The 26,557-nt window shown below is 39.1% G+C and overlaps 1 protein-coding gene across 1 annotated transcript in view; it reads left to right on the plus strand.

The window, feature by feature from the left end:
• LOC150079292 (polyamine-transporting ATPase 13A3-like) overlaps positions 1-26,557 on the plus strand; it is a 559,638-nt gene that overhangs the window by 178,158 nt on the left and 354,923 nt on the right. Inside the window, exon 12 of the mRNA XM_090383023.1 lies at positions 7,519-7,707. Coding sequence (XP_090239149.1) covers positions 7,519-7,707 — 189 coding nt within the window. The remainder of the gene's footprint in view (positions 1-7,518; positions 7,708-26,557) is intronic.

The raw sequence follows: 26,557 nt of genomic DNA on the forward strand, positions 1-26,557 counted from the left end.
CCTCTTGAACATGTTTCTGCAGAAAACAATCATCCAATAACTTCACAAAAGTCTTCTAATGTGTGAGTAACCAATCCACAGGTTCCAGTCTATATCTGGAAAGTTAAAATCTTGCATTATAAGACAATCTGATTTACTTGCCCACTCTATTTTTCTGTACGGCTGTTCGTTGTACTGATCAGATTCTTTAGGCCTATAACACACTTCTACTCTTGATTTTGCTTTCCCTGTGTTTATCTCACTCTAAACTGACTGAACATTGCACTGTCCATCCATCTCAACTGGTTCCACTTCCTTAAATTTTATATGTTTCTTAAGTAACAGCATGACCCCGTCCTCCCTTTCTGTACATATTGTACTCCCCAAATTCCAATTCTACATTTCTTATATCTGTGTAACACCACGTCTCTGATATCCCAACAGTGTCTGCTTTTGATGTCTTGACCAGCACCTCAAATTCATCAAATTTATTTACTATACTTCTAACATTGGTGTACATGCAAGTACACGTGCACCTATTCTTACTCTTAGTTACCCTAACACAGCCCATATATTTACTTGTTCTGTGATGACTCCCAGCAGTCCTTGAAAGTGCCAACACCTCGCTTTTCAGGCTGCTGCTCATTCCAATAGAAGCAATGCAAGAATCGCTTTCACCTCTGCCAGCAGCTACTGTTAATCTATTAGTCTGTGAATCATCCCCCTCCAAACCAGAAATTTTCTGACCCACTTAACACTGCCTCAATAGCATCAGCAACTATTCTTGCATCCTTTCTGTTTAAGTGTATCCCATCCTCGTAAAAAAAAGTCTCTCCTGTTAACCAGCACAGACTATGGTGTGAAAAATTCTACCCACATGAGCCTTGCACAATGTCTCCAGGGCCAAATTGATTGACAAGACTCTCATCATATACTCCCTCCTATTGTGTCTTGGCAGAATTGCTGACCCTGTCAAATTTAACCCTTACTCGCAACTTTTTTAAACATTAAGTAAGTATTTGTAAGTAAGTCTACAGATCTCCTACTCTTAATGTCATTAGTGCTAATGTGTACAACAGTATCACTCTTTGTGCCCTTAAAAGTTGATATCTGCTCTACGTCATAAACTTTTGCCGCTTGCAGTCATACCCTGGTGCACAATGCATTTCTTACTATATATATTTAGTTGTCCAGTATAATAATGGACAACAAAGCAAAATACAAACAATTTAATATTGAAAAGAATTTATCTACAAAGTTTTTATTTTTTGAAATTTTCAAAAGTTCATGAAAAAACTCACTTTACAAAACTGCCAGTGGAAAACTCACTGCCTTCACGTTCAGGGAACTCATTTCTGAAAGGGTTAATAGTTTAGTATAATTGTATTGTTATCCTTATTGTTTCAAATTCTGGTTGAAAGTATTTTCTAAAGACATTTCTGATTTCCTAGAATTGCACGGTGAATAAGTGCAGCAATACTTTGCACAGTTCGGCTTCAATCAGTACAGGATTCACCATAGTGCAGTTCATAATCTGCAACTGCAATCGATTATCAATTAATTTCGTTCTTAGTCTTCCTCATTACTATTTGTATTTATTATTTTTCTAACTAATCATTCATAATTATTTCTAATATAAAAAAAATCCTTATGATACCCAAGTATCATTATTTTTTCCATTGAAACTATTCCCCACTTAGTTCCAATTCAGTCAGTGTGATAGTTTTTTCCCAATGCATTAACCACACTGTGAAATATTCCTGTATTTTATATTGCGGAATTGGATAAATTATAGTCTGAAACCTTTCCACTATAGGTAAAACAAACATTTCAACAAACATACTTGCTGGATCACCAAGATAACCTCTTGGTGATCTAAATATGCAAGTGGAACAACAATTAAGTTATGCATCATTGATTTTTATAGGCCCAAAAGAGAGGAGATTTTGGAACTTCTGTTTGAGTTCCTCTGGCTTAATATCACTTTATCTCATTTTTTTTGTCAAATTCATCTGTAGCCTCTATAATTTATCACTCCGCCCTGGATCCTATTAGACTATCATTAGACTATCCGTATCGCTACTGGAGCATATCGAACATTTCCTGTCCAGAGCCTATATATTGAAGCAAATGAACCACCATTATTGCTTCGACATAAGCAGTTGTCTCTTCAATATGCTTTAAAACTGAAATCTCTGCCAGACCATCCTACGTGGCCAACCGTTTTTGAGCCACAATGGGAAAGTTTGTACAACACCCGTTAGACTGCCAATCGCCTTTTTGGTATTCGTTTCCAAGAGCTACTCAAAGAATTTAAAATCAAGGTTGAAAAGTGTGCCCAAACACCAAAGCCGAATTGCCCTTCCACCCTGACATGCTCAATTTCCAGCATGCAACTTTCCCTTAAAAATGGGGAGAAGTTGGACACTCCATCATCTGTCTACCTGCAGCTTTATTTAGCACACCGAGCTGAACATTCTGACTTCGTGTCAGTTTACACAGATTGCTTGAAGTCAGAATCATATTTAGGATCTGCTGCTGTCTTCACAGACACCACTATATCAGAGCAGATTCTCTCTGAATGCAGCATATTCACTGCAGAGCTGCACGCTATACAGTTAGCCTTGGATCATATTAGTAAATGCCAGCACCAACAGTTCTTTTTATATTCAGATTCTATGAGCATCTTACAGGCTTTATTATTGGTGAGATGTAATCCTCACCCAGTTCTGTCTCAAATTTAGCAGAAGATTCACTCTCTCCATGTACATGAATACAATATCCACTTCTGCTGGATTCCCAGCCACATTGGGATGTGGCTGTAATTTCCCTATTCTCTTCCAGACCAGTTTGAACATGTGCAACAACCAGTCAGCAGCCATTCATTGTCCAGCTCCAAACTCACATAACCAAATTTTCTTCTTGTTCATTTATCTCTTCTACTTCTACTTCTCTGGAACAACCTTCATGTGTACTCCCAAAAAGAAATCTATAAATTCAAATCTAACATCAACAGTTATCCTGTGTCTTCTCGGTCTACAACCCATTCATGGTATTATGTACTGTAGGTTCTAACACTGTTTGCATTTGGAGTTTTCATAAAAAAATTTATATACAGGGTGTCTCAAAAATACATGACCTAACTTTAGGAATGAGTTCCTCATATGTAGACAATAAAAATATTTTATATCAACATAATTCCGGAAATACTTGATTCCTGAGTTATTAACCGGAATGTCTTATCTCCCGCTGGTGATTTCCTTCATTACAAGGTACTGACAGAATCTGGTGGTTTTCCATTCTGACCATGTACTCAAATCAGGAGCAAGCGGATATGCACTTTATGTACGGTTTGGCAGACGGCAATGTTCTGGAGGCTCATCGTTTGTACCACGAAAGGTTCCCAGCACGAAGATGTCCAGACAGGAAAGCGTTTGCTTGAAGGTATTGATCGCCGCCTTTGCGAACATGGGACCTTTACACCTCGTGCTGCTAACAGAGGATGACCAAGATCTGCGACTCCTGACGTAGAGGAGGAGATTTTGGATGTTGTGCATGCCACTCCTGGAATCAGCACATGCAGAATAGCAATGCAGCTGGCTATTCAGCGTTTCACTATTTGGAGAGTTTTGCGAGAACACCAACTGTATCCTTACCATTTGCAGCTGGTACAGGCCTTGTTACCAGCAGATTACCCTGCAAAAGTAATGTTCTGCCAGTGGTTCTTGCAGCAGTGTGCAAGAACTGCAATGCTCTGGAGGCTCATCATTTGTACCATGAAAGGTTTCCAGAATGAAGATGTCCAGACAGGAAAACATTTGAAGGTATCCATCGCCGCCTTTGTGAACATGGGACCTTTACATCTCGTGCTGCCGACAGAGAATGACCAAGATCAATGATTCCTGAAGTAGAAGAGGAGATTATGGATGTTGTGCATGCCACTCCTGGAATCAGCACACGCAGAATAGCAATGCAACTGGCTGTTCAGCGTTCGACTATTTGGAGAGTGTTGCGAGAACACCAGCTGTATCCTTACCATCTGCAACTAATCATCACTAGCAGATTACCCTGTGCAAGTAATGTTCTGCCAGTGGTTCTTGCAGCAGTGTGGTACAACTCCTCACTTTCCTGCCTTAGTGATATTTGCAGATGAAGCACAGTTCACACGAGACGGAATCCAAAACTTTCACAATTAGCACGTATGGGCTGAGGAAAACCCACATGCAATTCCATCACATCACCAACAGCGGTTCAGCCTCAACATCTGGGCGGGTGTTTTTGGTGATAAGTTATTTGGCCCCATGTACTTCCAAACAAACTCACAGGGCAGGCATACAGAAACTTTTGGAAAACAACATGCCTGATTTCTTGGACGACACGCCACTGATCGTGCGTCAACAAGCGCACTTCATGCACGATGGTGCTCCCACATATTTCAGCTACCTTGCCCATAATTACCTGAATCGAAGGTTTCCTGGTCGGTGGATAGGTGGAGGCCAGGCAGAGGTGGACAACTGCCTGGCCTCCATGCTCACCTCGTTTAAACCCACCAGATTTCTTCTTGTGGGGCCATTTAAAGTCATTGGTGTATTCGACTCTGGTAGCTGATGTGGAAACTCTCTGCAATCGAATTGTGGCAGGTTGTGAGACAATATGAAACATGCCAGGAATTTGGCATCATCTTCGCGAGTCCATGAGATGTTGATGTGAGGCCTGTATTCAGGCAGGAGGTGGACATTTTGAACAATTACTATAAGATGATGTGAACAGTTAAGTGTCATAGACAGACCTTCAACACTTGGAAACCAAACATTTCCGGAACTATGTTGATATAAAATATTTTTATTGTCTACATATGAGGAACTCATTCCTGAAGTTATACCGTGTATTTTTGAGACACCCTGTATAAACAAATTGTCAGAGTATCAGATATCATAGAAACTAAGAGAGCAAATATATGAGAACTTCTGCTAATCAGTTATAAACAAAACTAGTGTTAATCCATCATAAAATTATGGGAAAAGTAATGCATAAATGAGTTACGCAGTTATGCATTTTATCAAACTCAAAGAAGAACAGATTTGATATACATATTCATTGTATATGTTACTTCTTGTTACTTCATTAAAAAGTAAACTTTACTTATCAAACCTTTTTATACTAAAATTATTTAAATTCAAAAATTTATGCAATTAGCTCCAGCTAAGGGGTGCCTCTTGGATGGAGATGAAGATCTGCATTCTATTCATTTGAATGGAACAAAATCCCTTAGATTTGAAGGGTGTTGAGGCTAGGGACTACTCATAAGATCTTGCTGGTAGCCATGAATATATTCCTGCTGAAGATAACATGCTGAGTGTTTGGAAATTGATGAGTGGGTTCCTGGGTATTAGATTTTCACTTAAAAAAAAGGTAATCTGCTACTCAGATTCTCAGCACCTAAATTTCAACCTCTTTTACTCCACTCAGTTAGTAATTGCAGCAACATTTTTAAATGCTTTTTTTTTTTATTTCATAGTGTAGTACTTTTCATAACATAACGTTCTAGCCCTGATCATATGCATTTCTTTTGTGGTGAACTTGTCCACTAAAAACTTTGTTGACAGATCTCTCATGATATAGTCTGTTAAAGCGAGGTTTGACTATGTTTTATTGTATTACAACCTGTATATTTGCTCCTTGTGTACTTACTTCCCATTATGGGAATCGGTCTCATTTATTTTTCATTCCGTTCAAGGGCTTTAGTACTGGATTTTAAGATGGTCTTATACAGTGTTTCCAATCATTTGTTTGTGAATCCTTGGGGAAGGAAGGGGAGTGTGTGTAAAACATTTGGTAATGACATCATTTTTAAACCTTGGTTTTATAGCTCTTATGATTATTTTCATTTTCTTCTAATTTCTTAAAATATGATAAAAAAAGTTCAATAATCAGAACAGGGATATTGTTTTCTCTTGTTGCCTCTTTATCATGCTGGTCTAGAAAGTAGTCATCCAATAAAACCTGAAATATTCTGCTAATGTGTGTGACCAATTTTCTCAAGTTCCAGTTCAGTTTCAGCAAGAGTGTCAACAGCAACAGCTGCTTCCTGTGGGACTAGTGCCTTCTGCTATTAGAAATCTCAACTGTGCTGCCTGATGCATGAGTACAGGCTCAAATGTTGAGTTGAGAAGCTGAGTGCTTGGTAGGCCCTTTGAAGGGCCACCATCAAGGTTGATTGAGAAAGTGCTTGAAGGGCCCCACTTATTTCAAGTGCAAATTTGGACCAGAGATATATTTGCATAGGGGCTGAAAAATTCTAGCTCCATACTGGTTTAAAATAACAGTGCCGTTGCTGATCTGCCTCTGTATATAAGATACATTGATGGATTGTTTACTTTCCTCTATGACAATATAATGGTTTTTGCCACTTGTCCACTCATTTGGTGAGTTCTCGGTTCAATTCCTGTCTCTGATGGGAGGAATTATTAAAGTCCTCTTTGATTACAGCTGTAGTTAGCCAATCTCATGATTGGAAAGAGTAGTTATTCTTGGGTTTTCAGTCTGCACAACATGCTAAGCAGACCATGAACTCGCACTTTAACAGTCATAACATACAGTGATACAATATGTCCTCTATCATGAATTCTCCTTAAAACTGAACAACACCCACCACATTGGCTGATGAACACACTCAGAGATCCTGAGGCTTTGAAAAATATTGTTCCATATAACTTGAAGGCAAGACATATGTTGGATTTTTACCTCGGCTATATTCTTGCACACAAGACTTTTTAAGGGGACCCCCTTCCCGAAAGAAGGTAGAGGTACTTTACAAGCCTTATATACAAGAATATTGTTGAAGCGGAAGCTCAAGTGATTATGGTTTCTGGTAATCACATGGTCATAAAACAGGACCTCTGACATAGTCACCACAATGATTGGTCATCACCCAGGTGTCCATGTAATACCAAGGTAAAATGTTATCTGTTCACTCAGATAGATTGGTCGAGGAGGCTTTGTTTGCTCGTTTAGCCTGGTTACTCAACACAAACCTACTTGACTACTTCCTTTGTGGTCATTTAAAGACCTATGTGAAACAGAAATTTTTGTAGCTGCAGCTTTGAATAGAATGTAGCTGCGAAAAAATCTGTGCCACACTTCAGCAATCTGGCAATGATTGAGTGTGTTGTACAGTCACTAGTTTGAGGAGCTGGTGTTTTTAGTTAAGTGCATGGATGTAGTGTTTTGAAACACTTATTGTAAATTTATTGTCTTATATCAGTATGTGAATCTAAGTGTATCTAAATGTAATCAGTATTGTAAATCGAAATGTATTGTATCAGTATGTGAACCTTAAAAAGTAAGCGATTTTGTTTGTATGCATTTTGCAAAGTTTAATGTAATAATTCCGAAACATAGCATTTTCAGACACTCCTCCCTCCCATCTTATTTTGGAACTATATAACGTGTCCCACAATTATTTATACATACTTTGAAATTGCTTATATATTTGTGTTGTGTTTATGTATATGTTTGCAATGTTTTTTAACCTTTTAGGCCAGTTTAAAGGCTACTATTATTCGAACACTAGATATAGTTACTATAGTAGTACCTCCTGCACTTCCTGCTGCTATGACTATAGGTACTGTATATGCACAAAACCGTTTGAAGAAGAAGGGAATTTACTGTATCAGTCCTCCTCGTATCAATGTTTGTGGAAAGCTGAAACTTGTCTGTTTTGATAAGGTAATGTCAACATTTGAATATTTTTTTCTTTGTTAAACCTTTTGTTTTATAATGAAATTGTATAAATTGATATGTGTAAAAAAATATGGATTTAGAAGTATACATAAAAGAATAATTTAGCAAGAGTAGAAAACCTCTTGTGAGTAGCACAATGGTTATTTCAATGTGCTACCCATGACAGCTGCCCCTTTTTTCACTGTTCTTTCATGAGGAAAAGGCCCGAATTTGAATCCTGTCAAGAAGGAAAAATATGTATGGAATTTTTCCTAGTATAGTTAAGTTAACCTTGAGCAGTTTTGCATTGATTTTTTTTGCTGGAAATTTTTTTTTTTTCTCTCCCACTTAACAAAATAAGTAAGCTAACAAAGAATATACACATAATTTAGAGACTCCAGATATGTCTCTAAATTATGTGTATATTCTTTGAGCTGTAACTAAAATATTATACTTAATAAAAATTCAGGACAAAAGTCTAAGACTGTGGAAAAATTTATGGACATATAAGTTTGTTCAAATGCATTGTTTCTGGATGCAGTAAATTAACCAAAGTTGTTATAGTGGCATTGTTTCATTACATCTCATATTGTGAATGTGAGTGCCTTCATAACAATTTGTCCATTCGGTAATACTTCGAATGAACAATGCTCTCCCAATAGAGAAGACTATTGTTATTATTCTTGGTGGATACACCAACCAGACGACCTTTTCAGGGCTATTTCACTCTTCATTGGTGGATGAGTAGGTACCCTGATGGTATAATAGCTCTGACAACTCAGGTTTTTTTTATTTTTATTTTTTTTTTTTGTTGGTAACATATGCATCCTCTGTGTTATTTTTCATATGCCGCATGTCTTGTTAGATCATCTCATGTCCATTTAGGTCCAATTCTCGAACAGTATTCCTCAGTTGGTACGAAAAGCCTAGTAGCTTCTATGATTATGTTCCTGAATGCTTCCTGTTTAGAATTTTATGTTGTCAAGTCACAAAGGAAGCTAGGCACCTCCGTAGCCAGGTGGGCAGGAGCAACAGTGCATAGCACACGCTTCTTGATTAGACTGGGGTTCGAGCCTCTGACCACCAAACACGGAGGATGCGGAAAGGTCAGGGAATGATCACTGCATATCCCCGGAGCAATATGGCCTTAGTTGCTAATGCTCCTAAAAAAAAAAAAAAACCAAAAAAAACAAACCAAAATAACAAAGGAAGCTAGGCAAGCTAAAGTAGATTAGGAGAGGTCTCTTGCAATGAAAAGCATCGACTTCTCTACTAATGTTAAGTAGGAGGAAGGGATTGGATCATATTGGTCTATGGTATCGATGGTTTAATTGTTGATGATCCTGCTCAGATTGCTGCTTTTTTTTTTTTTTTTTTTTTTTATGAATACCCTATGCACGAGAGGTATTAGAAAGAACCTATAGTACTTAGTACCATGCACGGATTGTTGTAGGTAGAGAAGATGAAAGAAGATATTTGTTGACACTAGTGAACTTCTGTATATTGTAATTTTCAACAAAAACATATGATGGAAGGTTGTTCCAGAAAACAGAAGTTAAATGAATAAATGAGGAAGAAGAAAAGTTGGTTCTGTGAGTTTGAACTTGGACAGTGAGAGGATGTTGACTGGTTGTGGCACGTGTTCGGAATGCTTTGGAAGAGACAGCATGAATTATAGAAGTCAATTCAGAAGAACAGTGCCCATGGAAGTAACTATAGAGAACACATGCAGCAGAAACAGAATGCTTATGAGACAGAATGGAGAGACTCTGTTAGAGATCAGCCATTAATTAACCTAACTTCCCTCTTTTGAATGGAATCTAGAGGCCTGAGAGAGGTTTTGGGGGCACCACCCCATATGTGGAAACAATATTCCATGGTAGGGTGCATTTGTAATTTGTACAGAGTGAACAGCTGTTTGGAAGAAAATTAATGCCGAGAGAGAGAGAAAGAGAAAACCCAGTTTTCTCTTTCTTTTTTTATGCGAAGAGAGATTAGAAGTCAGAGTAATCCCGAATAGAGAGATATGATCTTGCCTAGAAATTGGAGTCTTATCAAAGGTAAGCATTGGAGCAAAAGAATCCTTTTTGCTAGATATCACACAGGACTGAGTTTTAGAAGGCTTGAAATCAACTGAGTTATATTTCCCCCACTGGAGAATTACCTGGAGATCAGAATTTAAGGAATTGGTAGTGTTAGTTGAGAAGTTGAAGTTGTTTGAGCAGGGCAAAGTTTCTCAAACTGGAAGGTGCAATGCAATGTTCTATCATCAGCAAAACTATGGATAGGATTTCTGGTCAATGGAAGAAGGTCATTAATATACAAGAGGAAAAGAGTGGGGGAAAGAACTGAATCTTGGGGAACACCAGCATTAGTGGAGAAGTAAGAAGACAGATCCATCAACTATCACCTGTAGTGAGAATTCAGAGAGAAAACTGAATACCCAATTACAAGAAACAGTTGGCAAACCAAAAGTTGGAAGCTTATTTAGAAGACCTTCATGCCAAACACGAACAGAAGCCTTTGAAATATCAAGAGCAACTGCTTGAGTTTGACAAAACTTTTCCATTGAATTTGTCCATAGATGGGTAACAGAAGCCAGAATATCACCAGTGGATTGACACTGATGGAATCCATACTGGCAATCATTGATCAGACAGAATGTTTCTAGTTAGTTTAAGAGTTGGGGGTTAATTGATTCTCCATAACTTTAGAAAGAGTAGAAGTAATCGCAATGGGATGATAGTTGGATGGAAAGGATTTGTCACCCTTTTTAAGAGTTGGCTTGATATGAGCAAAATTTCCAAACAGAAGGAAAAACACCTGTGGAATAAGAAAGTGAAAAAAGGCGACACAGAACAGGAGTACATTCAGAGGTACAGGTTTCGAGAATAAGTGGGGAAATGTCATCAAGATCTGGAGCTTTCTTAGCATCAAAATTCATCAAAATCCTGACATTCTTTTGATGGAAGACCAGAGGAGGCATTGAATGGAGTGTACTGGGAATGGTGGGATTTACCAAGATCATCAATATGCGAGTTGGAAGAAAAATAGGATGCTAGCATGTCAGCTTTATCTTTAGCTGAAGTGGCAATAAAACCATCTGGTTTTGACAAAAGTGGGAACAGAGATGGGCAAAAGTTCCGGCGAATAGCCTTGGGAAGAGACCAGAATGCTTGGGTGCCATTTGGACAAGAAGCAAGTTTTCTACTCTTAGCCTATTTGTAATCTAGTTTGAACTGATTAATAACTGCTTTACAATTGTTGCAAGCTTTGGTGTAGGCAGAAAATGAACTTGGAGATTTGGAAACAAGCCAATTATGATATGCAACATTCTTCTCTTGAATGGCCTTTGCACATTTATTGGAAAACCAAGGTTTAGATAAATGACTAGATTTTAAGGTGAGTGTATGCAATATAAGATTCTATCCCTACAAGAATAATTTCACTGACACGATCTGAGCAAATGACGAAAGAAGATTTGAAACAGTAATCCGACCAAGCAAAAAAAGGAAAAGAAGTCTCACAGATCATCTCATTTTTCATTCTTGTAATGCAAACAACATGGGGCTGAGAATGGCTATGACAGAATGGCTCCATTGGAGAAGAGACCACCACCAAGTTGTGATCTGAGGTGCCTAGGACCACTCACCTCGACCATGTACTTAGCAGGGTTGTTTGTAAGAAAGAGATCAAGCATGTTGGCTGTGTGTTTAGGTTTGTTTGGTATTCTGGCAGGTAAATGAACAATCTGTGCGAGGTCATTAGTAATTCCAAAAGCCTCATCATCTCAACCACCTGGGTCCATGTGACTAGAAAACGGAAGCCAGCTGGAATTGTGAACATAAATTACCTATAGAAAATTACCTAATTGTTAAGAAAGTTGTATTGGAGAAAGTCAGAGTTCCAAGTGATTAGTAGAATTGGCAGCATGATAGAGGCAACAGATGAATTTGCCAGAATGTGGCAGAGAAAGATTTTAAGCCCGAGAAGTTTGAAAATAAGTGATTCCAAATTACTGTCTCTGAGAGGGAATATCCAAATGGACATATGCACAAGTAACACCTTTGAAGTGAAAGGAATCATACAGCAAATAATTTGGACAATTGAGATGAGCAGTGGTTGAATCAACTGTTAACTGACATTCTCTGAGAAAAAGTACATTTGGCTGATTGTAAGTGGAAATAGACATCATTGAGATTAGAACTGAGATTACATATATTGGTGATGTGAATGAGGAAGTGTTGGGAGGTTTAGATCTTTTCGCAGATAAGTTTGCTCTATTAGTTTTACAGTTCGTTGTGTATTCAGTAGTAAAAAAGGATGGGGGACATGCTGTATGAAGTAATGAAATTTTTGGATATGGCATGCATATTGTAAGAATATACCCAGCTCCTTGCCTCGAAAATGCTCCCCATATAAAGGGTGTCTCAAAAATACATGGCATAACTTCAGAAAAATTCCGGAGGCTCTTCCTTTGTACCATGAAAGGTTCCCAGAACGATGTCCAGACAGGAAAACTTTTGAAGGTATCCATTGCCGCCTTTGTGAACATGGGATCTTTACACCTCGTGCTACCGACAGAGGACGACCAAGATCTACTACGCCTGAAGAAGAGGAGGAGATTTTGGATGTTATGCATGCCACTCCTGGAATCAACACACACAGAATAGCAATGCAACTGGCTGTTCAACGTTCGACTATTTGGAGAGTGCTGCGAGAACACCAACTGTATCCTTACCATCTGCAACGGATACAGGCCTTGTCCCCAGCAGATTACCCTGCTGAGTAATGTTCTGCCAGTGGTATTCAGGCAGAAGGTGGACATTTTGTACAATTACTATAAGGTGATGTGAACAGTTAAGTGTCATAGATAGACCTTCAAAACTAGGAAACCAAGCGTTTCCGGAACTATGTTGATATAAAATATTTTTATTGTCTGCATATGAGGAACTCATTCTTGAAGTTATGCCGTGTATTTTTGAGACACCCTGTATACGCTACTCGGACTTATTTCAGTCACTGTCTGGTAGAGTAGGGGCAGCAAGATTATACACTAGTTGATCTGGAAGTCTCCTAGAGAGTTTCCAATAGGTCCGGTCTGGTATACTAACTAGCTGCCGGCTTGCAAACACCGTTTTAGAGCTGTACCTTTGAAATGTAAGGAAGAGTGGATCTCGCCACGATGTCCAACATTACATCAAAAGACATCAATCATACGGAGGATTTGCCAGAGCTTTGCTCTAGAGACATGGGTTCGGTCCCATCGCTTCATGCTTTCAATAAGCATATTCGAGAAGTTGAAGTTGTTAGTGTAGGGCAGGGTTTCTCAAACTGGAAGGTGGAATATACTGCTATCATCAGCAAAACTATGGATAGGATTTTCGAACAACAGAAGAAAGTCAATAATATACAAGAGTAAAAGACTGGGAGAAAGAAATGAACATTGGGGGTACACCAGATTTAGTGGAGAAGTTAGAAGACAGAGAGCCATCTACCATCACCCGCAGTGAGCAGTCATCTACCATCACCTGCAGAGAGAAAACTGGATACCCAATTACAAGAAACAGTTGTCAGAGAGAAAACAAATTACAAGTTGGCAAACCATTAGTTGGAAGCTTATTTAGAAGACTTTTATGCCAAACATGATCAAAAGCCTTTGAAATATCAAGAGCAACTGCTTGAGTTTCACCAGATTTTTCCACTGAATTTGTCCATAGATGGGTAAAATAAGCCAGGATATCACCAGGGGATCTATGCTGATGGAATGCATAATGATGATCGTTAATGAGATGGAAGGTTTTTAGATATTTTAACAGTTGATGGTTAATTGATTTCTTCATAACTTTAGAAAGAGTAGAAGTAATCGCATTGGGATGATAGTTGGATGGAAGGGATTTGTCACCCTTTTTAGGAATTGGCTGGATATGAGCCAAAGGAAAAACACACCTTTGGCATAAGAAAGTGAAAAAAGGCAACACATTACAGGAGTACAGGTTTTGAGAACAAGTGGAGAAATACCATCAGGACCAGAAGCTTGTTAACCATCAAGTTTGATCAAGACCGTTCTGACCTCCTCTTGATGGAAGACCACAGGAGCCATTGAATGCATTATACTGGGAATGGTGGAAGGTGGTTTACCAAGATCATCAATACACGAGATTGAAGAAAAATAGGAGGCCAGCAGGTCAGCTTTATATTTGGCTGAAGTGGCCATAGAACCATCTGGTTTTGACAGAGGTGGGAAAAGAGATGGTTATAAGTTGCAGCCAATAGCTTTGGCAAGAGACTCGAATGCTTGACTACCATTTGAATAAGAAGCAAGTTTTCTACTCCTAGCCTGTTTGAAATCTAGTTTGAACTGAGTAATGACTGCTTTACAATTGTTGCAAGCTTTGGTGTAGGCAGCCTTAGCACACTTATTGGAAAACCAAGGTTTAGATAAAGGATGAGATTTTATATTGGAGTGTGAAATAAAGGATTCCCTACAAGAATAATTACATTTACATGATCTGAGCAAACACTGACATCAGATGATTTGAAACAGAGTCCACTGAAGGAAAAGAAGAAACGAAATCTCTCAGGTCATCCCATTTTGTGTTCTTGTAATGCCAAACAACACAAGGTCGAGAATATCCATGAGCAAAAGGCTCCATTAGAGACCATCATCAGGTTGTGATCTGAGGTGCCTAGAGGACCAATCACCTGGGTTGTGTACTTAGAAGAGTTCTTTGTGAAAAAAAGATCAAGGGTGTTAGCTGCATGGTAGGATTGTTTGGTATTCTGATAGGTAAGCGAACAGTCTGTGCGAGGTCATTAGTAATTGCAAAAGCCTCAGCTTCTTGAGATGTGGAAATACTACAGATGTGGAAATACTGCCATCTACCATGAGAAACAGAAATCATGGGAAAGACTTGTAGAACAAACCAGAAATGAAGACCCATGGGGGGGGTCTGATCTACAAACTTGATGGGCAAGGTTATTCTGGAGATATATACTATTCCACCAGGCTCCTAAATGAGACAGAGCCAACAACCTGGGCTGAATCAGTAGAAGCCATCCTTTACACTATAGTATATCAAGACACCCCCCAAAAAAGAGAACACTTCCCAGAACAACCTTAGGCTTGACCACCTTGCACACATGTAGGCATATCGCATGAGGAACCTATCAACAAAGACAAAATCAGGGAGGCCATCTGATCCACCAAATCCGGAAACCCTGGCCTTGAGATGCTCAAAGCCAAAGATCATAAAAAGAATATGGGCTCAAGACCACAGGTTATAGTAAATCTGCTGAATGCTTGCATCAGGGATGGAGTCTTTCCAGCCCAATGGAAAAGGGCCCTTCTCAAGATAATTATCAAAAACCCCAAAAAGCTGCCCAACCAACCTGACTCATATAGGCCAATTGCCCTTTTACCCATTATAGGTAAAGTACTGGAAAAGATCACAGCCAGAAGATTCCTTGTACTCTATCATTCAAAAGGGCCTCCACTCTGAAAAACAATACGGTTTCACAAAAGGAAAATGCACTGGGCTGTGATGCTAGCCAGCAACACTGAGAGGAAATATGCTCTCTGCTTTTTTGTGGATTTTAAACGGGCCTTTGGTGGCAAAGTGTCCTGGAGAGGTATCTGTTATTTGGTTTTTTGGTTTTTAGGAGCATTAGCAACTAAGGCCATATTGCTCCGGGGATATGCGGTGGTCATTCCCTGACCTTTCCGCATCCTCCGTATTTGGTGGCGATGGGCTCGAACCCCGGTCTAATCAAGAAGCATGTGCTACGCACTGCTGCTCCTTCCCACCTGGCTACGGATGTGCGAGAGGTATCTGCACCTAGTGTCCAGCTACCTGGACGACTGCCACCTCATGGTCAAAACACCCACTGAGGAAATTACCAGACTTTTGACTAGGGGTTGCCTGCAAGAATCCATCCTGGGTCCCCTCACATGGAATGCAGTGTTCGACACCTGGCTATCAAAACACCACCCCAATATTAGGAAGATAGCTTATGCTGATGATCTGGCTATGGTCCTGTATGGGGATTTGAGACAATTGCAAGAAGCAGCCAACAGCGTTCTAGAAGATCTCTCACAGTGGCATGAAAACCACAAACTTAGTCTCAGCTGCTAAAACTTGACAGGTGCTCCTCAAAGGATACCTAAACTCAACCAGCCCCCCCCCCCCCCAGATTAAGTATCAGGACCGATGAATAAAGCTTGACCCTACCTACAAATATCTTGGGGGTCCTGCTGAATGAGAAGTGATCCTTCAGAGAACGCATCAACTACACCAAGGAGAAGATCAAAAAATATGCTGGAAAGCTCTTGTAAGAGCAACCAGGAAGAACTGGAGGTCTGAAGGTGCGAACCTTAAAGCTCTATTATGAATGTATTTTTCTCCCCATAGCCACTTATAGGGCTGGCACTTTGGGCCATAGAGCCAACTACACCGTAGTAAAACGACAGCTAGACCAAGCACATTCCACCATCCTCCTGATGACCTCTAGGGCCTACAGAACAGTTTTTACTACTGTGCTGCAGGTCCTATCCAGCAAGTTACCTCTTTATCTCAAGGTGGCATACCATTATCTAATATACCATAAGAGACAGAACCTCCCAGCAGCAGCAGCAGCAACAACATAGTATTTTACCTCTACAATGCCATCCAAGGAGACAAGAAAAGAATTAGACGTGAACTGATCTCCATCTGGCAGAATCCTGGGCTGCCAACCCACTTGGAAGAACCACCCATAATTACATGAAAACAGTGTAGGAGCACCCCGAACAGCTCAACAAATGGTTTATACCAGTGGTGCGCAAACTGTGGGGCAGGACCCCTAGAGGGGTCGCCAGATAAATGAAAGGGGTTGTGGAAATTTTTAAATAAATTTATTTTTTTTGTGCATATAGAAGCTATTGTTGTTACTAAACCTGTTTTTAAAATTACTTTTTCAATACTGTACGTGTAGAAATCTTACTACCGGAACTAAGTCTGAGATATGAATGAATCCTACTGCTTCTGCAATTCGCTTTAATTTGCTCACTGACCATGAACACAAAAAGCGGCTGACTGATGCAGCTTCTCAGTATATATTAATACTTCTCAGTACAACTCAGCAACAAGTAGTACCGAGAAGTACTATTCAATTAATCCCTTTAGCTCTTAATTCGTGATTGCTATGCTACAGCACAAATTCTCAAATTGCCTAAAGGCCAGAGGTGTGAATATGCGGTAGCAGTAAATATATATGTAGCAAGTGTATTGCACGTGCACTTTATTCTGCTTCGTAATTCAGTGCTTTCATTCTTCTGCTACTTTTTCTATTGCACGTTTCATTATTATTATTATCATTGTTTTTAAGAAGAAAAAATACATATTTTACCATGGACAACTGGGTAATCAGAACAAAAAGGCCAAGGAGTGACAACAATAATATTTCTACAGGTACTTCAGAAGCTAATAAGGTAAGAAATATTATAACGTGTGAAAATTTGGACACTAACTTTATTTCAAGTGAAGTGCAACCACCAATTTCTGGTAGAGAGCCATCATATTCCAAATCAAAAGGAACGAAAAAGAATAGAAAATATCAAGAGAAATTTATGAAGTACGGCTTCACCTACAGTGTTGTTGATGATGAGCAACGTCCTTTGTGTGTAATATGCTATGAAAAACTGGCTAACGAAAGCACGAAACCTGTTAAATTAAAAAGACACTCACATACGAAACATCCAGAGCTAATAAAAAAAACAATCCTTTTTCAAAAGCCATGCCGACGCCATAGAAGGTCAGAAATCTTTCATGAAGAAACATACGGCAGTTCCTTGTAAAGCTTTAAGAGCATCATTAGAAGTTTCGTATTTAATAGGAAAAAATTTGAAATCACATACTATTGCTGAATCCCTTGTTCTCCCTGCTGCAATAAAAATGATTTCAATTATGCATGGAGAAAAGTACATCAACGATTTAAAAACCATTCCTCTGTCCAGAGACAGTCTCGCGGTGTATTGCAGTTATCGCGGACAACATAAAATTCAATTTATTAAATCGATTGAGAGAAAGTCCAATTTTTGTAATGCAGTTAGATGAATCTACAGATATTTCAAACCTTGCTCAACTAATTGTATATGTCAGATACTGCTACGAGGGAGATATTTTGGAGGATTTTCTATTTTGCAAAGCTTTGGAATGAAGAACGACGGGTGAGAATATTTTTGATGTTAGAAATATTTTCTTTCAAATAAATAATCTGACGTGGAAGAACTGTGTTGCGATTTGTACTGAAGGTGCGGCTTCATTAACAGGGGAAAATAAAGGTTTAAAGGGCAAAGTAAAGGAAGTTGCTCCAAATACAGTTTTTAATCATTGCATTATACATAGGGAAGCATTAGTAGCAAAGGAAACGCAAACTGATTTGTACGAAGTTTTAAAAGATGCAGTAAGTGTGATCAACTTTATTAAAAGTAGAAGCTTAAATAGCAGACTTTTCACTATACTTTGTGATGAAATGGGATCTGCTTATGAAACACTTTTATATACGAAAGTGAGGTGTTTGTCCAGTGGCAAAATGTTGCAACGTCTTTTTGACCTCAAACATGAAGTTTTATTGTTTTTATCAGATACAAATCAGAACCTTGCCCAATTGTTTACAAATCAAAAATGGCTTGGGAAACTTAGTTACCTTGTTTGATATATTTGAAAAATTTATTGATTTAAATTTAAGTCTTCAAGGATAGGGAACAAATATATTAATACTCAGTGATAAAATAGATGCTTTCAAAAAGAAGCTTAATCTTTGGAAAACTGAATTTGAGCATAATAACATTGAAATGTTCCCTTGTTTTTCTGATTTTGTTAATAGCAGTAATATTGACATTTTACAATTTAGAGATATCATTGCCACCCACCTGACAATGCTAATTAAGAATTTTTCCAAACGATTTCATGTTTTTCCAGAAAAAAAGTTTTATTGGATTCGTGATCTCTTTGCTTTTTGATATTTCTTCATGCCCCGAAATTACCATTGAGCAAAAGGAAGATCTTATCGACCTGTTGTGTACGAAGCATTACGTGCTTGTTTCAACATTACAACTTGTGAATGAGGCGCCTCCGTAGCCAGGTGGGAAGGAGCAGCAGTGCGTAGCACATGCTTCTTGATTAGACCGGGGTTCAAGCCCGTCACCACCAAATACGGAGGATGCGGAAAGGTCAGGGAATGACCACTGCATATCCCAGAGCAATATGGCCTTAGTTGATAATGCTCCTAAAAACCAAATAAACAAACAAACAAACAAATTGTGAAAAATTTTGGCTTTCTCTTTGAGATGAGTATCCAGAATTATCAAAAATGGCTATACAAACATTGCTATCTTCCGGGTCTACATATTTATGTGAGGTTGGTTTCTCAAAATTAACAGTTATAAAAACAAAACAGCGTTCCAGACTTGATCCAGAAGATGACATGAGATTAACAATTTCAAATATTGAGCCAAATATGGACCAAATATTATCAGTTATTCAGGCTCATCCTTCTCATTAATTTTTTTGTTTTGTTATTGTTAATTTTTTATTGTTTTGCTATTATGCATTTTTTTATCGTTTTGTTTTGTAATTATTCATTTTTTATTGGTTTGTAATTTTAATTGAAGAATAAGAATATAATTTGTTGTTTTTACTGTATTCAATTAAACAGTTATTTTATGTGTAAATTAAAAAGAAAGAAATGTTTTTTCCTTTCTCGGTACTCAAATAATTTACTCTACTCTATAATTTAAAAAATGCTATTTTTTCTCTAAAAATCTGGTCATCCCACCTCTGTATTTACATTGGGGGGGGTGGGGGGGTTGCGAGCAAAATAAGTTTGCACGCCAATGGTTTATACCAAGCTTACACACAACTTTTCTACTAACTGGACATGGAAGCCTCAATGCAAAACTTCATGCGTTGGGCCAAAATCCTGCCTGCACCTGTGGAATGCCAGAGATGTCCACCACATTACCTTCACCTGTCCGATTTACCAAGACTTGCGAATGCCCCTTAAAACTCTCACAGAGGCATATGCTCCAGAACAGGCACCTCTACTTATACAAACAAACTTTGCAGCAGTCAGTGAATTCGCAGAGCATGTATTCAAACGGCGACGAAGTCTGATAGCTCACCTGAACTAGGATCCTACTTGGACTTGACTGGCCTATGGGTTCCACCCATATCCTAGCAGAATTCCCAACACGAGGAATCCACTGACAATGACTACTAAACTCGGAAGACACTCCAGACTGTGAAAGCTAACCCCATTTTGAGGTGGGATTACATAATCCTACTCAGTCAACCTGATTGAGAAACAGGCCTCGGCCTAGGCTTCCTAACATAGAACCACTCACTAACCCTTAGTGGGTAGGATAAAGACCCACCACTAGGTGGACTTGCTGACCCCTTTCCAGGGTGGGATCAACTCACTGTCCATCACTACAATCTGTAATCTGTTACTACTGTCATCACTTAGTTTTCTAGGGAATGCCTTCTTCAACCATTCCTAACTTACTATCCTGTTACCCCCCCACACCTGAACATCCCAAACTTCTCCCTCTATCACCAACTCCTTTCATTTATTACTTGGGGCCCCCAGCTACCCTGGGACTCCGGTAAAGAGTCATCGATAGTAGAACCTGGCATGCCTCCATGCAGCTAGGGATGGGGGGTCAGGGGGCACTAGACCTGGTGTCTGCTGCACCCCTGGCTGCTATACATCTGTTGGGTCTGGCCAATGGCAGAACATGTTTTGTTGTTGGTCAGAAATAACGGCTTGGGCTATGCCCAGTACAGAGGACTCAGTGGAGAATGGTGGGAACTGTGGAGCCTGCAACATTGATACTATACATCTCAATCTGACCAGCTGGGTTTGTGACTATAAAACAGAAGCCATCTGGAGTTGTGAACATTAAAATTACCAAGGAAAATAACCTTACTGTTAGGAAAGTTGGACTGGAAATGGTCAAGTTTCACAGAGAGGAAAGTAAAGTGTTCCAGGTGATTATTGGAGTTGGGAGAATGATAGAGGCAACAGATGAATTTGACAGAATGTGGTAGAAAGATTTTAAGCCACAGAAGATTGAACAGAGGAGATTCCAAATTACTAGGTCTCTGACAGGGAATACCAGAATAGAAATACTCAAGAGTACCACCTTTTAAGCAAAAGGAATCATACAGCAAATAATTCAGACGACTGATTTGAGCAGTGGTTGAATTAACTGATAACTATGATTCTGTCAGAATTCTAGAATGATCATCATCATCATCATCAGCCATTTTCAATCCACTGCAGGATGAAGGCCTCTCCAGCAACTTTCCAGTTCCTTCTGTTTTGAGCACTGGCCATCCATTTACTACCCAAAAACTCATGAATTTCATCTATCCATCTCCGCCTTTGTCTTCCAGGTTTTCTTCTAGCTCCTCTTGGGTACCTTTCTGTTATTTTCTTAGTCCATCTGTCATCATGTCTTCGAGCTATGTGTCCTGCCCAAGACCATTTTAGTTCTTTAGTTTTGATAAGAATGTCCTTTACTTGAGTTTGCTGCCTAATCCATGTGTTTCTCTTCTTATCTAACAGTCTGATTCCCAATATAATTCATTCCATTCTTTGCTGTGTAGTCCTCAGCTTCTCTTCCATTCTTTTGGTGAGTGCCCAAGTTTCACTTCCATAAGTCATGGTGGGGAGTATACATTGATTCATTATTTTACGTTTCAGACAAACTGGGATATTGCTCTTCAGTATGTGACTATATTTCCTGAATGCTATCCATCCAAAATTTATTCTTCTCTTGACTTCCAGCCATTTATCATTATTACAGCTAATAACTTGTCCCAGATAAGTATATGACTCCACCTTTTCAATTACTGCTCCTTCAATCATTATTTCCCTTTCCGTGGCATACTTGTTCATCATTACTTTTGTTTTAGCCATATTCATCTTTAGTCCAAAATCCTTACTAACTGTGCATAACTGATTAAGATTTTCCTCTAATTCTTTGGGATTGTGGCTTACGACCACAATGTCATCTGCAAATCGTAAATGGTTTAGGTACTCTCCGTTCACATTGACTCCTTTCTGCGACCAGTCTAATCTTCTGAAAGCTTCCTCAAGGGCAGCAGTAAACAGCTTCGGAGATATTGTCTCCTTGTCGAACTCCTTTCTCGATTTTAAATTTGCTACTGTCTTTGTCTAGTCTAATAAAGGAGGTAGCACTCTCATATATTTTCTTCAAAATCATAATATATGGGGTATCTATGCCTTGTCTTTCCAGTGCCCGAAACATTGCCTTATGCTGTATGGAGTCAAATGCCTTTTCATAATCCACAAATGCCAGGCATAATGGTGTTTTATATTCATTTGCTTTCTCCATTAGCTGTGATATTACGTGAAGGTGATCCATAGTTGAGAATCCTGTCCTAAAGCCAGCTTGCTCTTTCGGTTGATTCTCATCAAGTATTCTTTCTAATCTGTTAGTAATGGCCCTTGTGAACAACTTGTAGATGTGGGATAACAAGCTAATTGGTCTATAATTTCCAATTTCTGATTTATCTCCTTTCTTATGCAGCAAAACTATGATTGCATTATTCCACTGCTTAGGCATCACACCTTTTCTAATGCACTTTGTGAAGAGCCTTGCCAGTTTTTGTGTTATGTCTCTTCCTCCCAATTTTAACAACTCTACAGTAACTTCATCTTCCCCCGGCTCTTTCCGATTATTCATTTTCTTCAATGCATGTTCTACCTCATCAGGAAGAATATCGGGTATGTCGTATGTGTTGCTACTTTGCAATCCATCTTCCCCACTGCTGGTATCATTCCCTCGCTCCTTGTATAATTCTCTATAGTAATCTTCTGCTATTTGAATTATGCCTTCTCTGCTGTTTATAAGTACACCATTGCTATTCTTCAGTTTCAGTATCATTTGTCTTTCTGTATTACTGCTCATGGCTGCTGATTTAAATCCTTTGTTTTCCCTTAATGCTTTTTCTACTTTTCTTGTGTTAAATCTTCTTATGTCCTCTCTGAGTCTCTTTCTAATGGCTTTGCATAACTCAGTATACTCAATTTTCTCCCTGTCAGTGTTTTTCTTGCTCTTCATTTGTCGTCTTCGGTTCATCATGACAAGTGTTTCTTGACTAATTTTTTCTTCTTTGGATTTCTTTTTCCCTATAGGTTTCTTGGGCTTTATCACTTTCAGAAAGTTGTAATATTCCTCGTCGATATCTTGGTCCTGAGCAGTCTGCAGAAGCTCAAACTTGTTCTTAAGTTCCAGTACATACTGCTTTTTCTCCTCCTCTGTTATCTCAAAGACCTTTGTATTATTTACTCGAGTCAGTTTTTTCCTTTCCATTCCTTTCCTACATCTATATCAAGTGTACATCTTACCAGTCTGTGATCACTTCCAACATTTACCTTATTCAGGACGGTAACATCATTCACAATATATCTTCTGTTAGTGAGGATGAAGTCGATTTCATTAGTTGTTAATCCATTTGGACTCTTCCATGTCCACTTTCTGTTCACCCTTTTCTTGAAAAAAGTGTTCATTACTGACAGTCCTTGAGATTCTGCAAATTCCACAAGTCTTTCACCTCTTTTATTTCTTTCACCAATTCCAAAATTTCCTATAGTTCCTCTTTCTGCGCTGTTTTGTCTCTTTCCAACCTTAGCATTGAAGTCCCCCATAATAATAGTGTAGTGGGTTTTCTGCTCATCTAGAAGACTCTCAATTTCGGTGTACATTTCTTCAACCTCTTCATCATCATGGCTCGATGTTGGTGCATAAATCATTATAATCTTTAGCTTGTACCTCTTAGAAATCTTGAGTATTAGTCTTGACACCCTTGGTGATGTACTTTTGAATTCCAAAATGTTGTTTTTAAAATCTTTATGGACCAGAAACCCAACTCCACCTTCACTCCTTTCACTGTTTCCATTGGTGTACAGCAGATTTCCACTTGATAAACTTATAAGTGATTCATTTCTTCTTCTTGTTTCAGCCAAACTGATGATATTCCAATTCACATTTTCTAATTCCTTTTCCAGCTCTAATATCCTGTCTTCACCGATGAGTGATCGTACATTATAACAGGCCAAGATAGAATGATAGAATACTCTAATTCTCTCCAGTCACTATGTGGCAGAGTAGAGAGGCAGTGAGATTATACACTAGCTGATCCTGACGCATCCTATAGAGTTATGTTCTTGTCAATGTAGCATCTAGTATTGCCTGGTAATACAGAAAGGTGGCATTCTTTTGTGTGTTGTGGGTGCCACACCTCCATCCCTGCTTGCATTGGTTCGCACCTGGGTGGTCATGTACAGTGTGCTAGGTGCCACGTTTCAGAACTTTCACATGGGGGTTATATCTAGGTTTACTACCAGTCACAACATCTTGAAGGTGCAAGCAGACGATTTAGCTATCACACGCAAAGCTTACTTTGCCAAAATTAGATCCACTTGACTGAGGGTTCCCTGGAAATCAGTTCCATCAGCGTTTAATCTCCCAGGTAGCAAGCTCACCCAGTTTGACATACCTGAGAGAATGTCTGTAACAGCCTCAAGAACCATTGTGGCATTAAAGGGAAGTTACTGTTATGGGTTTGGGTTTGGGTTTTTTTTTTTTAAGGAGCATTAGCAACTAAGGCCATATTGCTCTGGGTTATGCGGTGGTCATTCCGACCTTTCCGCATCCTCCGTATTTGGTGGTGACGGGCTCGAACCCCGGTTTAATCAAGAAGCGTGTGCTACACACTGCTGCTCCTTCCCACCTGGCTACTGAGGCCCCACTGTTATGGATAAAGGCATGGTTGAGTGGTAGAAGACAGAGTGGTTATCAGTTGACACTGCTCTTCAGGGACTAATGTTATTAGTAGATTTCCACAGGGTAGATTTTCTTTGCTGCACCATTGTTGTTTTCTGTATTTATTAATGGTAATAATGAAGGTAAATCCGGCTTAATGTCTCAGTTTGCAGATGATACAAAGGTTGGCAGGGTGGTTAACGACAGTAATGAAGGTATGCTGCAGGATCTAAAAAAATTGACCAGATGGGCTGATAAATGGCAATTGAAGTTTAACAAATGCAAAGTACTGCATATGGGTAGCAGTAACCCCATAGAAATGTACCAACTGTGTGATACTACACTCAGGGTAGTGGAGAATGAAAAAGACTTGGGGGTAATTGTGTAGTGAGATGTAAAGTTTTCTGAGCAGTGCAGACAAGTTGTCAGAGGAGGTCATAGGGTCTTGTCAATGATATACAGGAATTTTGCTTGCATGGATAAGTATGTTATTATCCGATTGTATAAGGCAATTGTCAGGCCATACCTTGAGTAACTGCATACTGGTCTGGAACCCTCATTTTTGGAAGGATGTAAGTTTGCTGTTACAGATGTAGATAAGGGCAACAAGATTGGTTAGGGGAATGAAAGAGAGGTATTACCAAGAAAGGCTTCCATTCTGTAAATTGTAGCATCTGGAGACTAGGCACACATGCTGTGATCTGATCTGATTGTCGATTTTAAGACTTTGAATGGATTGAGCCAACTTTACTGATGGAATGAATATTTTGGCATATATTCAAATTGAGGAATAATGTGTGTGTAGCTTGTATGAATTCAACCGTCTGCACTGCTCATCAAACTTCATATCTGCCTACACAATTACCCCCAGGTCCTTTTCACTCTCTACCACTGCCAGCGTAGTACCACACAGTTGATACGTTACTCTAGGGATACTGCTTCCCATATGCAGTACTTTACATTTGTCAATGTTAAACTTCAGTTGTCACCACTCAGCCCATCTGCTAAATTTTCTAGATCCTGTTGCAGCAGTGTACTGTCATTAGTGTCATTAGCAATCCTACCAAACTTTGTATCGTCTGCACACACACTTGGACATTAAGCCTGATATACCAACATCAATATCATTAATAAATACAGAAAACAACGATGGACCCAACACTGAATTCTGGGGGACTCCACTAATAACATTAGTCCACGAAGAGCAGTATCCATTGATTACCACTGTCTGTCTTCTTCCACTCAACCATCCCTTTATCCATAGCAGCAATTTGCCTCCAATGCTGTACTGCTCCAATTTGTGCAGCAGTCTTCCATGTGCAACGGTATCAAAAGCCTTTCTAAGATCCAAAAATATCAACATTATTCTTTGCATCCAGTTCCTTTGTGACCACATCGTAGTATCCAATCAAATTGGTCAGACAAGATTTCCCTTAACAAACCAATGCTGTGTCCGAGCTATAACTAAAGTCTTGTCCAGATGATCCTGCAATGCTTCTTTAACCAGTGCCTCCATTAATTTCCCTGGAGCAGAAGTTAAACTAACAGATCTGTAATTACCTGTGTTGCTCTTTGATCCTCCTTTGTGGATTGGGATCACATTTGCACATCTCCAGTGCATGGGTACCTCCCTTGAGTCCAAGGAATCTCTCATAATTATGGCTAAGGGTTTACTTACTTCCTTTGCTGCCTCCTTTAATATCACTGGATAGATCCCATCCACCCCAGGTGCCTTTTTTATGTTTATCTTCAACAATTTCTCCTCCACTTTCTTCTCAGTTATTACAAAATCATCTAGCTCACTGCCAGAGTTTAATTCACCTCTGGCATTCCCCTCCCTGAATAACTCCTCATGTGTGAATGTAGATGCAAAATATTCATTTAGTTTGTTAACTACCTGAGCAGTATTATCAACAGTTGAACCATCAATATCCAGTGGACCAGTCTGATTCATCCCCTTCCTTCTAGAGTTTACATAAATAAAGAACTCTTTGCTGTTTTTCTTTGCATCCTTTGCCA

This window comes from Mastigoproctus giganteus, chromosome 10 (genome assembly GCF_048544385.1).
Source record: "Mastigoproctus giganteus isolate SK-2022 chromosome 10, ASM4854438v1, whole genome shotgun sequence".
Classification (NCBI taxonomy): domain Eukaryota; kingdom Metazoa; phylum Arthropoda; class Arachnida; order Uropygi; family Thelyphonidae; genus Mastigoproctus; species Mastigoproctus giganteus.